The sequence below is a fragment of the Lissotriton helveticus genome, chromosome 8 (assembly GCF_964261635.1).
Source record: "Lissotriton helveticus chromosome 8, aLisHel1.1, whole genome shotgun sequence".
In the NCBI taxonomy this organism is placed as follows: domain Eukaryota; kingdom Metazoa; phylum Chordata; class Amphibia; order Caudata; family Salamandridae; genus Lissotriton; species Lissotriton helveticus.
This window is the reverse complement of record NC_136069.1, coordinates 841,948,401-841,961,383: the sequence shown is the minus strand read 5'-3', so window position 1 is coordinate 841,961,383 and position 12,983 is coordinate 841,948,401. Positions and strand designations below refer to the sequence as shown.

Here is a 12,983-nt window from a genome sequence, read left to right as displayed (position 1 = left end):
CGCATATGATCCCCGCACTAGATAACATCTGATTTCTTTGTTTTTAAGACCCACATTTCAATGGAACTATTTTCTCCGGAAGTAAACTTACTAAAGATGTAGCATATAAGATTTTCAACATGTACATAGAAAATCACATATATTATTGCCAATAGACAGGTGTACATTCTCTAGGAGACACCTGGTGAATTCAAATCACTCTTATTTGAGTTCAAATTCCACTGCTACGCGCATGAGTATATCCAGGTTTTTCTTTCTGCAATGTGTTCACTGAGCCAACCCATATACAGACTCTGTTATGTCCGTACACGTTATTTAACTTTTTAGCTGGGCATTACGAGACGTAACCTTAAGGCTGGAGGGTGGATTCTCTCAAAGCAGATAATAGGTAAGCATGCTTTACTATGCTTACATAGACACATACAGCACTGAGCTGTTATAAGGTATACAATGCCAATATAATGGCAGACCAAGAAGGGGAATCATTTTTGAATTTTCTTTACCTTTGAATTTCAGGAAGACGAACCCAGCAGAACAATAAGGGTCATCGCCAATACTGTCCGCTCAGATCGAGTGGTGGCCAGTATATATGTTTTCTAATTGATTGTGCACTAAATACGTATAATTGTAGAGTGACTACCTAACACTGAGGTCGTGTTAATGCCCATGGATCCTTGTATGGGACCTAACTAAGGCAGAAACATGTTGACCCTTGTGAGGGAAATATTTGGTTAATCCCCAGTCCTCTTTTTAACCTTATACTAAGGGCCAACAAATAAAGTTGGACCTTAAGAGATATTTTACCACCACTACATGTATCACTATTTTGCACTCTGCCCTCACCATCTATCTTCACCGCTCATCTCTGAGAAAATACCTCATCTCTTCCCCGACAGGAGAGTCGCAGCCCACACCTTGGACCTCTCGATCCAGGTGTGAGGAGGGAACCCATATGATAAAGCATGTCACCTTACAGTGAGTGAGGGTTCTGGTCCTGAAAGGATTTCTCCCCCTCTCTTCCGCTCTATTTTCATGACATATAGATCATTACTTCTATATAGTTTTTTTCTGTTTCACCTATAGCCAGGTGTGCAAGGTGTGATTGTGACCCACGTTATCTCAAATGGTCAGAGAAGGGAAAAAGTAAAGCAGAGCCAGCCGGGTGATGGTATATAACCTCTTACATACCCTCCTTGCTGCTAAATGACATTACACTTATCCTGACAGCTAGCACCCTGTTGATGAATCAATTTACACAAATCTGCTCAAGCGTAGACAGACTAGTAATTCAGAATGTCTAATGTCAGGACACATTCTTGACACATGTACATCTTGCTATGTTTGTTCTAAACACAAAAGGGAGATGAAAAAATACACATAACCAACAGATTTAAAAACTGTTACCTCTTCCTTTTCAGGTTTTGAAGCGTTGATGAGATTCAAAGTTTTCCGATGTGTGCGTAAAACTTTTGTAGGCAAAGACACGGATGCAGCTGAAAAACATGTAAACAAACTACTGCTGAAGTTCTTATGTTGCAATTTATCTGGCAGGAGACCCTATTAAACATGTCAACAAATGTTTTATTTTTCTTGCATACTTATAAATTGCTAGCTTCTATAATAAATATCGAGAAAGGTTCGATTGACCAAATTGCCACAGATTTAATCGGTAGTCTACAAAGGGTTATCCCTCAAAATCCAAAAACTTAAGGTATTTTGATTTGTTTCCACATTTAGTTATAGGAGGGAGTGTGAGTGGGTAAGAAAAGTAGAAATGCCAAATGTGCAAAAACATTTTTGAAATTTTATTTGATCATGGGCGATTTTCGCTACTAAACTACTAGGATTTTTCTAAAGTTTATTTTTAGAAAGCTATTTTTAATTTAATTTAACACTGTCTTGAATACGTAGGATCCAGAATTGGCAAAGTACAAAAAACTTGAAACTTAGATGACGAGGGGCCAGACTCGTGCATTTGAGTCACCATTTACAAAGGTACATAAGGCACATCTACACAGCACAAATGGAATATTACCCAGCCTCATACAACTTGCAGGTCCAAAATATGACTTTGAGTTTGTGAGACGACCAGGAGGCTTAGGTCCAACAAGACTGCACTGGCAAAGACTAGCATCAACGATGGGATAGATGCTAACCCAGAGAAACTCTCATAGTTTGAGATTAAATTGAACACTTCCAACCAGTATTTTTTTTCTATCAAAATGTTTTTAGAGAGGCCAGTTAATATGCGACACAAAAGGCCATTTTTACTAGTTGCAAAAGAAAGTAACTAATAGGGTGACGTTTGAAGCTAAATTAAATATAAGCACATTAACTTATTTTTGGGGAACTCAACAGTCATCTCTTCAAAATCTTAGAGATGCTAAGACATATTTAGGATATGAAAATAGTAAAATGAACCTAAGGCTCCAGTTCTGTCTATTTCCCCACCTACTGTGAAAGTCTAGTTCATCTATTGATTGACAAATGTTTACCGCATTTGCGAGCAGTTTTGAAACTTGGCTTGTTTGCTGACGGCAGTTCTATGTGTACCACATTTCTAGATAGAACAACATCCGTTGACATTTAGGTGTTATGGAAGCATTTGCCCATGTCCTCTTGGCATAGAATTTGAGCCATGTCTGAGCATGGGCAATCACTGTAGACCTATGCAAATTTCACTTTAAACACTCCAACATGTGGAAACCTTTTATTTCTGAGGGGAACATCCTTTACAATTCGGATGTTACCCCGCAGTGCAGTTACGACGCGTCTTTTACAACGCAAGTCGTAACCACGACTTGCGCTGGAGGGCGCTCTAGGATAAGGAATAGTAGATTTACTATTCCAAAACCTTCCCTACTGTGCGTAGGCTGGTGTTGGAATAGTAAATTTAACTATTCCTAAGTCCAGCACCCCTACAGCGCAAGTCGTGGTAACGACTTGCGTTGTAAAAGATGCGTTGTAAAGTACCGCGATGTAATACATCGCGTGGTAACAACGTACATCCTTTCTGAGGGAGCCATTACTGAGTGCCAGTTCTCACATTCAGCTGAAATGCCACCCTAAAACATTGAGGTAAGACTGCTGAATGGTGGGAAACAAATGAGGTTACTGACAGCTGGAGGGGATCCATATTACCCCCAATACACAAAAAACAGTCCAGTCAACCAGCCACCCAATTTCAGGCTAATATCCCTGCTCAATGTAGATGGGAAATGCTTTGCGAAAGTGCTCAATTCAAAGCTTGAAGAATGGGCCACAATCAAACGCTACCCCAAAATCAGGTTTCAGACAAGGTTGCAGCATGGAGGATAACCTGATTGAGGTAGCAAACTAAAAACAAGCGCAGCACTTTATGTAGCCTTTATTAATTAGACCACTGCCTTGATAAAGTAGACAGATCGAGGTTTTGGCAAAAGTTTCATAATTGGGGCATTCTGGCCACACTGCTAAGAGCCATCACATACATTAAGACCTGAGTGAGAGTCAAGGTCTCTGCCAATAGAGTGACGTAAACGATCTGGACAAACGAAGGGCTGAAACAGGGATCCATACTGGCTCCATCATTATTTAACATTTATTTGGCTGACCTAAACAATGATCTCGCCGGTGTAAACCTATTTCCACCCCAATTTGCAGGCTCTCATCAACAATGTTTGCAATATGCAGATGAAACAATCTTATTTGATCACATATATCCATACAAATAATGGTGCATGAGAGGAAACAGGTTAAGAAAACCAAAATTCACCTTAGTTCAGGTGAATATGGAGCAGATATCCACCTTTCAAATACTGTGGTGTCTGCTTATCAGCTTTCAGAAATTGTTAAAACTAATGAGAGGGCCTGATCTGTCTGCAATTTGTCAAGTCATTAAATCCAAGTTCATTCCAACATTGTCATACGGCTCCTTAATCTTTAAAGACAGTCTTGGCCCCTCCCTGGACAAGGCCCAGTGCTGCTGTTATAGAAGACTATTCCATCTGCCGGACGCCATTTCATCAGCATAAATCAACCTAGAATTCAACTTAAGCAAGCAAATGACCTTGGGGAAAACAGATTCTTAAATTACTATTTCAAGCTGAAGGCTGCACAAGCAGAATACTAACCTTGCACAGAAAGTATATGCAATGAATGTATTCATCTCCTTGGGTGCTCAAGAAATCAATGATCTGAATGTTCCACCAAAATTAGGTGGCAAGTTGCTTACAAAAAATACAAGGCTAAGGTCTGCAGATGACGATCAACAGGAACTATCAGCAAAGGCCCATATGAATCTGTGTATTTCTTTCTATCAGTCCAACGGGAGGGCTGCCTATTTATCCTGACCTGTGAGTCTCAGGCTGAAAAAAGGCCTCATCAGGCTAAGATGCAGCATTATACCCCTTAAACCCTATACATATGGACAACTGAAAGGTAGAGAGGCCTTTAACAGTAGGCTGTGTAATTATCAACTCAAATCATTGTTGCATACAGTTTGTGTGTGTAACAAACTGAAGGACTTGAGCCATTATTGGTTAACTCCTGTATTTCACCTCTCAGGAATCAGGCAATGTCAAAATGCAATAACAACATGTCTAAGTGAGACACATGTCCAGTTAACGCTTAATTTATGAAATTCCTGAAGGATGCTATAAAGGCATGAATAAGAATACCTCGTGGATATAGAATTCTCAGGGCTCTGCCATGTAGCACATTGCACCTTTTTATACTTTCTTACTTTCAACGGTCTCTAGCTGGCTATCTGGATTCCTGGACAAGATAAAAAGGAAGGCCTAATGTGATAGTCCTAGCCAGCACAATGCACTGTATGCGCTTACAATGTGAAGAGTTACGGGCTCACTTTGTACATTGTATCAATTTTAGGATCTAGTACTTACTACGCCTCAATTCAAGAATGTAGTTTGCATTTATCTTCCCAATTTTGCATATTGAATCAATTGTTAGATACAAGTTTATGTCTGAAATGAAGATTGTATTTTCTAGCCCTTGCTAGCCTTATGCACGTTACGCTTTTAAATTATTACAAATTATTGGTCCATTTATGTACTATGAATTAATGTTGGCAGAAGTGTTTATTAAGTCTTATTTTAACAATGAAGCTCGTGTTAACCTTGTTTCTTTATGTCAAAATTGTTATGGTTTTAAATAACTAAACAATAAAATTTACCTTACCTTGTTACCTGCCGACTGGTGGCAGTGCTCTCCTAGTAACAGGATAAATTAGCTTGAACTTAAATAATCAACAGCTACACATATCCCTTTGATATTCCCATATTCACCCAACAAGGTAAACTATTCATTCTTCCGAAATCTTTTAAACCCCGTTAAGCAAACAAAGATGTCACAGTGAAATACAATCATCACTAAACAGAGGCAAATCTGATAAAAAATAGCAAGCCTACGAAGCTATGTGGATTCCCAAAAAGATCAGCCCAGCAATTAGATGGTAAAAAAGGTTAATGTACAAGTTTTCACTAACGGACTGTAGATACATAGACAGCACAAATTGTGTTAAACAGTGCAACATCTTTTGCAACCAATATCATTTATGGCCCGCTTGTGACAATCTAATAATTGGTGAAAAGGAAATAGTTTAAGGAGCAATGGTGTGTTGTAGATTGCTGGATAGACCCTTACAGTCAAAAAGAAAAACAGAGCTTTGGGTGAGCAGAGTGAAGGGCAGTTACAAAGTTGACTGGCTCAAATAGTCATTAAAGGGAAAAAAAGAAAATAAAGTTGTACTATTTTGTGGATTCAATTTCATTACATGATTGGAAATGTACATTTTGATGAAGAACCTACGGACATATGCAAAGGTTAGAGGATATGCCTGTTAGGCGAGGGATTGGCTGTTAAAACCTGAAGCAAACAGGAATCTCCTGCAGACCAGACCAGTTTTTCTACTAACAAATATGCAAATGCTGAAGTATCATGCTCTCCTTTGCAACCAGCTTGACGTATGTCAAACAAAACAGCAACAAAATGATCATAAACCTTCAAAAACTCACTTGGAGCATCCAAACCCTTTGCCTTGGCCACCAGCGAGAGAATGTCCCTAGTAGAATGGACAGCACTGAAGACATGGCGAGGCGTGGACTTGACACATATCGGAGGCAGGTTTGATTTTTGGGCTGTGCTTTGCTGTAGGTGATTAAGGTACATGTCAAGCTCGTCTTGATCTTCTGCAAAGTAACACAAGAAACAGTGACAATTACTGTGCTGATTTGGACTAAAGAAAGTTCTCATAGACATTTCTGGGTGATTGCTCAGAAAATTTAGAAAAAACGGAGGAAGAATCTGCTGAGCACTAGCACCTAAACTTAAGATTTAGATAAAGATTACATGATCTGAAAGAGACAATTAGTTATGGATTCCTCACCTTAGAATTACCCCCAGGCGTCAGACTGGATCCGGAGAATTTTGTCTTCAGCAGTACCCCTGCACTTCGGTAGGTGGCGTTGGTCGACATCACGTTCTTCGTTGGTGTCGTGAACGCCAGAATGATGTCACGGTATCTACTTAGATGCCGCCCTTGCGCTCTGACGTCAATTCTTTACTTTTCCGCGCCAGCCAGCGCAAATCCGGAGAGGGCGGTACCTCGAGTCACTTTTTGACTCTATTTTTGCGACTTTTTGTCGACATCTTTTTTGAGTCGTTACAACTCCTGGTGCACAGGGATGTCATCTCGACGGACCGGCTTCAAGCCTTGTGGCTCATGCCACAAGCTGATGTCGGAGCCCCATCTTATGTGCCTCTGGTGCCTGGAGCGCGACCACAACCATGGCCATGGCCTGGAGACTTAGCAGGAGTGGTCCCGAAAGCTTCAGGAGGCCCGGCAGTCAGATCCGTGCCGCTCGAGGTCACGGTCAAGAGGGAAGTTGCAGGACCAGGTCACGGAGCCATTACCACCATTCCTCGTCAAAATCTTCATGTTCGGGTAAGTTGAAGCACAGGCAAAGAAGCACATCGCTCTTCGCGTTCTCCCCGTACGTCGGCCAAAGCGGGATACGGAAGATAGTCATCCGTCTCCGCCCGCGGAGCCTGTTGGGTCGACTCCGAGCCTCCCTCCCTTTCCGGGAGCTGGAGCGACCCTTTCCCAACTTTATTAGTTTTTACGAAGCTCTCCATTCTATTTTTGGGCAGCTCGACTCCGCCGGCCTGCCTTCGGACTCTGTAGACTCTGCCTCTGCCATGTGTCCGCCCCACCCCAGAAGTGATGCATCTGTCACCACTGTGAACTCCGGTTGGGGAAGGGAGAGGGATCTGCTGTTGACCCAATCCTAGTTCGTAAGCCACCACTGCAATTGTTGTGCAGTACCCCCGAGATCTGGACGCAATCTGAAAGATTCCCCTGATGCTGGGCCCAGTGGGACTTTGGGTCCCACTGCAGAGCCTGCATATGCCACCTGGCATAGTCCACCAGAAGGATGCAAGAGGCCATGAGGCCCAGTAGTCTCAGGGTCATTCTGACCTAAACCGGGACAGAGGCTGAAAGATCGGAATCATAGCCCGAATATCCCGGACTCGCTGTTCGGGAGGAAACTGCGCTGTGTCCAGAACCGCTCCAATGAAAAGGAGCTTCTGAGAGGGAATCAGCTGTTGGGTTGTTTTTTGCATCAAAATCTGTTACTCCTTAGCAAAAAAGGAACCGCCAGGAACCTCCAGTGGGGTTGTGAACCCATTACACCAGGGCAACGGCAGCCACTACTGCTTTGGGACGTGGAGTCCCCCTTCATGACATCTGCCAGGCAGCTACGTGGGCTTCATTGCACACGTTTACCAAACACTACTGCCTGAATAGCCAAGTCCGGAGAGACAGCTTCTTTGGCCGTTCAGTTCTCCAGGACTTTCCGGTGTGAACTTGGTTCCCAGACCCACTTCCGGGGTTGGTATTGCTAGGGTATGTATTCTAAAGTGAGGAATCCATAACTAATTGTCTCTTTCAGATGAACAAGTTACTTACCTTCGGTAACGATATATCTGTAAGAGACATAGATCAGTTATGGATTCCTCACCACCCCACCCATCCTCCCGGTCTGCTAACTAACTTCTAGGGTAAGGGACTTCCTTGCAGGGCCGTAGGTTTGTGCACCAGTGGTCAGTGTCTTGCATGGCTCTGCACTTCTGGCGTGAAATGTCGTGTAAAGAACTGACGTCAGCGCGCAGGGACGGCATCTAAGTAGATACTGCAATGTTATTCCGGTGACCACGGCGCCAACGAAAAAATGCGGAGTCGACGGACACTACCTACCGACGCGCAGAGGTACTGCTGAAGAAAAATTCTCCGGATCCAGGCTGATGCCTGGGGGTAATTCTAAGGTTAGGAATCCATAACTATTCTATGTCTCTTACAGATATATTGTCACCAAAGGTAAGTAACTTGTTCGTTATGTTTATTGCCGGTATAAAAATCGCTTTGTGAGGCACTCTAAGTTTGAAAAATGGTTTAAGTCTTTGCTTGTAAATATATCAAGAGAATAAAGCACATGCATCATATTCACAGGATCAACCATGGATGTCAATAATCCGAACACCAATTGAAAATTAACAAGGGATATTCCTCAAGTAACTTTCGGAAAGTGCGATGGAAACAAGCTCCAATGCGTGGAAAGTAACCAACGCACATGCCATTCTCCTTGCCAAGAAAATTATGGAGAACTACATATTCCACTTGAGAGATGCATCAATCACCTACACACCCCCAAGGACTCTCTCCTTCTGAGTCGGAAAAGAACATGCTAAGTCACATTGAACCTAGGATTTATGATGAAGTTCTGCAAGGTGATGTTCAAGAAAAAAGTAATGAGGATTCAATGACTTATGCCAAGGTTAACGGTCACAAGCATGCACATTCTTACCAGTAGCCAGAGTCTGTGAGGTGATAACCACAGTTTCCCTCATTCCCTCAATCCCAATTTATGCACAAACCACAGCTTCAAATTTGCATTGTGCAATAGCTGCCACACATGGTAGATAACGTACAAGATAGTAACTGAATGCACTGAAGTATTAAATAAACGGTGACACTCTCTGGGGTTCTGGTTTTGCGAATTGGTGTTGTTGAGTGTTAGTGAGTGCTGGGAGTCAGCAGTCCTGTGAATAGAATTGTGAGTGCTAGATTTTACGAGTGGCTGAGAATAGTGGTGATGGTTGAGTGCCATATTGATTGTCTAATGAAAAGAAAATGCAAAAGAGATGAAACTAGTGATGTGCAATAGTTTTTTAAGAAACTCAATAAACATTTTAGGATACTTTGCTTTGAGGCTGTAATGTAATGTGGTTTGCTGGTATCTAGCCAGGCACTTCTTGCATACAAAGTCTAGTGAGATACCAACACGAGTGTGGTTCTAGCAGAACATGGGCCTAGGAAAGTCATTTTCTATGCAAACCAGTCTACTGCCGGCAAAAAGTATGCAAAATATCAAAACATTTATGAATTTCATATAACATGAAATTTTAAATTTTTGCAAATTTCTCTGACATAATTAAAAATTCACGCAGGCATGGATGCACACAGACTTATTTAAGGACAAACTAGGAATTTAGTACGAGATACTGAGAATCATATTCACAATCACAAGTGTGAGAAGCACTAGAGAAATTTTATTTTTGTGGAACACTAGTGATAGGTGCAGGGTAACAATAGAGGATAAATATTGCTATGGTCTGATAAAAGATCAGGAGAGTTACACAGCGGCTGTGAGCAGAGACCCAACGTAAGGTTGCAAGGATGCAAGCTGTATCTTAGTGCCAAGAAGCTGGTCTGCTCAAGAAGAGGAGTGTCATGAGGGAGAAGCCCAAATGAGACAGAAAACATGACTTGCCCTAGCCCCCCCCCCCCCCGAAACCCTCCTCACCCATCACCCAATTGCTGCAGTACAGGCTCAAAAAAAGAAACCCACACCGGGCTCATACAAACTAAGGGGAACAGGATCAGGGGCAGTTTTTATACAACAGGGGGAGATTAATATTAAGACAGGGATAAAAAGGAAAGGTAAACTCCCTCTTACATTTCAATATTAAGAGAGGGTGAGGCAGAAGTTATGTGTGGGTGCACCTGCATGCTGAAAAGGTTAACTGCTGCTGACTAGAGTGAAATGGTGTTACTGGTTATTTTAGTACCATCACCTGCAAGCAGAACGTGGCTCATAGTTTGGTGGCTGATCAAATGTGTCTGTGTGACATTAGTGAGCAATGTGATTGTTAAACTGACATACTTGAAGTAGAGAAGGTTTCCTACTCAGCCTGGACTTTAAGTTGGTCTTCAGGGCAGACAAGAGGATGATTCCACCTGGCCTACCTGAAATGGTATATGCAAGAAAGCACTTGACATACAAAAGAAGTTAATGCACAAATGAACCTCCTCCTCTATCTTGTGAGTCAGCAGTTTTGAGGCATGCACAAATTTGATTTGGTCATTGCACATCCAGCAGGATTTTGATAAGAGCATACTTTCTTTCTTCTTCATTATTGGCAACTAATGTTAGTGAAAGAAGTGAAAAAGACAAATTCAGGGTTTCGCTGACATTCTTGAGTGTCAGAACCGCTGGTGAGAATTTTCTGTGGAACATACAGGAAAAAGGGATGCAGTTGATAAAAGTCCATTTAGCAATAGCAGATTTGTTTAATCAGGTTACTATGAGTGTACTGGTTTTCAGCTTGGAGACACTCCCGTAGAAGAGTAGAGTAGACCATCGAACATATGTGAACATATTTTTGTATTTGTCGAACTCTGTACAACAGTCAATTCAATTTCTGCTGAAAGGAGTGGTTGTGGCACCAAAAAACTATATACAGTAAATCCTTTAATAGGTGGTGCCCTCAACCTTTCACAATTCAGATGAAACAAACAATGGTAATTTGCCTGAAAAACTGAAATGTCCTATTGATAAACGCAAGAGAGGTGCCTTTGGAAAGGAGTGGATGATCAGCAATAAGTTGGTCGTATTCATATGTTTATGATTCAGAAACCTGCACAGGCCCCTGAGATCTAGAGTAGGGTACATGCCATTAATTGTGTGGCTGCCAGAGAAAAATAACTTGAAATCCCCAGTTTCTCTTACTTAAGCAGTAACATATTCACCTCTTCATAAAATGATTCCTGATGAGATAACAGGAATGGATGGAAAAGAAAACGGGTAATTTATTTTTCATAACTTTCAAGACCTTCTACTGATACTTCCTCCTGTCTGTCCGGTAACTGCCTCATTTTTTTTTGTTTAAATCTGTTTTATTATTTTTTGTGAAAAAAAGCATGAACGTGTTTAAGGGGTCTACAATTCGGGATCAGAGACATGGTCTATTATTGCCATTTGACTTCACATGTGATACAAAAGTAGGCAGGATAAGAGCACAAGGTTCGTCGCATACATGCATCAATGGTCAGGCATGAAGTCACAATCAGAATTCTAAAGGCATGGACGTCTCAATGCACAGTGTGACATTACTATCATCTTGTCAAAGTCTTACTAAAGGGGTAATGACAGGTAGCGTTGGCATAGGCAGGAATCCAAGAACGAACAAGCATTGGCATAGACAATAGGTCTCGCTTTTGGGACCTTATAAGTTTTTAGCCACACAACAGTTAATGTTGTTGCACCAAGGACATTGTGGTGCATAACTAAATACTTAGAAGGGCCCAAAAGCGAGACCTATGGGCTATGCCAATGCTTGTTCACATTGTGCCACTGAAGACAATAGTTAATCACGGTACTGGTGCACGTGCACAGCGCTTCGTACTCTGGGAGAGCAACGAAGCACTATACGTTTTATCGATTCCTGAGCGCCCTTTTGGAAGTGGGTGGCTAGAAAGCGAAAGAAACCTGGTTAGGGACCAATCAGATCAGTAAATGAGGGAGGTGTGGGTCTAATGCATGCTGCTTGCTTTATCTACTTCAGAAGCATGAAAGGCAGAGCCCACTCACAATTCTGAAGCAGACTCCCTTAAAATGCATTTGGAAACTTGGTTTTCTCACTACAGTTCCCGTACTTCTTGGTTGGTTTGCCTCTGTAGATTAGTCTGTCTCGCAATAGCGCTGCTGCCCACAAGGGCTGCGTGTTTGCATGACCCGAGGGTCGTGCGGGTTCAAGCCCTGCTGCCTTCACGGAACCGGTCAGGACCGGAGCGCTGCTGGAGTGTGGGGGCGTTCAGCAGGGCAAGGGGAGCTTTAAAAGAAGTGTGGCTACTTTTAGGAGAAGTGGCATTTACCAAAACAAACATGCAGGGCGGCCGTGAAAGAGACACGGCCGTGTGAATGTGACGGCCGTGAAACGCTCTGTGGTGGGGGAGGGGCAGTTGTGAGAGGCGACGAAAGGTAGGAAAAGCAGAGCAAATGTTGGTGCGAGTGATTTAATAATTACTATCGCCACAGAAATCCAGACGTGTAAGGAGGGGTTATTAAAAATCGGAAATGTTGATCGTTGACTAATCATGTCGTGCTCCACTGGCAGTAATACTATTTACAATGGTACATTTACACATGTAGATTTAATCATGCCTGTCTTGCCTAACGAATTGTATCTGAGCTGGGTGGCCGTGGTAATATCAGGAGCAGAAGTGGGGTTAAACAGGTTTCTGTGAGGAACAGGACCTCTGGTGGGAGGTCATGATGGAGCTCCAAGACTTGTATGGCAGAAATAGAGAGGGAGCATGTGTTGCGTAGGAAGCAACGGCTAGGAGAGAGAGATGTTGATAGGAGGGTTCTAATGTTTGCAGTGTGGGTTAGCTAGATGGTGTTGGTGGACCAGAGGTTCAGGCACAGGGCACGGAAGAGGTGCAAATAGGTAGACACCGGCTTGGTTTTGGCATGCCAGCTGCGAGTCCACACAGCAGCTGCCATAACAAGACAAGGAGAAACACGAGAGACGGCCTGCGGCCGTCAAAGTGAAAGTACGGCCGGCGGAGGGCATTGCTGTGGGGAGGGGGGAGGAGAAATGCGACACGGCGGGCAGGGGAGGGGGCGGAGCGGGGAGAGCGG

General features: G+C 42.7%; 1 protein-coding gene across 1 annotated transcript in view; it reads right to left on the bottom strand.

The window, feature by feature from the left end:
• Window positions 1-12,983, bottom strand: part of PHKA2 (phosphorylase kinase regulatory subunit alpha 2) — a 779,558-nt gene that overhangs the window by 325,673 nt on the left and 440,902 nt on the right. The window contains exons 20-21 of the mRNA XM_078657648.1: window positions 6,015-6,188; window positions 1,405-1,493 (exon numbers count right to left, since the gene is read on the bottom strand). Coding sequence (XP_078513774.1) covers window positions 1,405-1,493; window positions 6,015-6,188 — 263 coding nt within the window. The remainder of the gene's footprint in view (window positions 1-1,404; window positions 1,494-6,014; window positions 6,189-12,983) is intronic.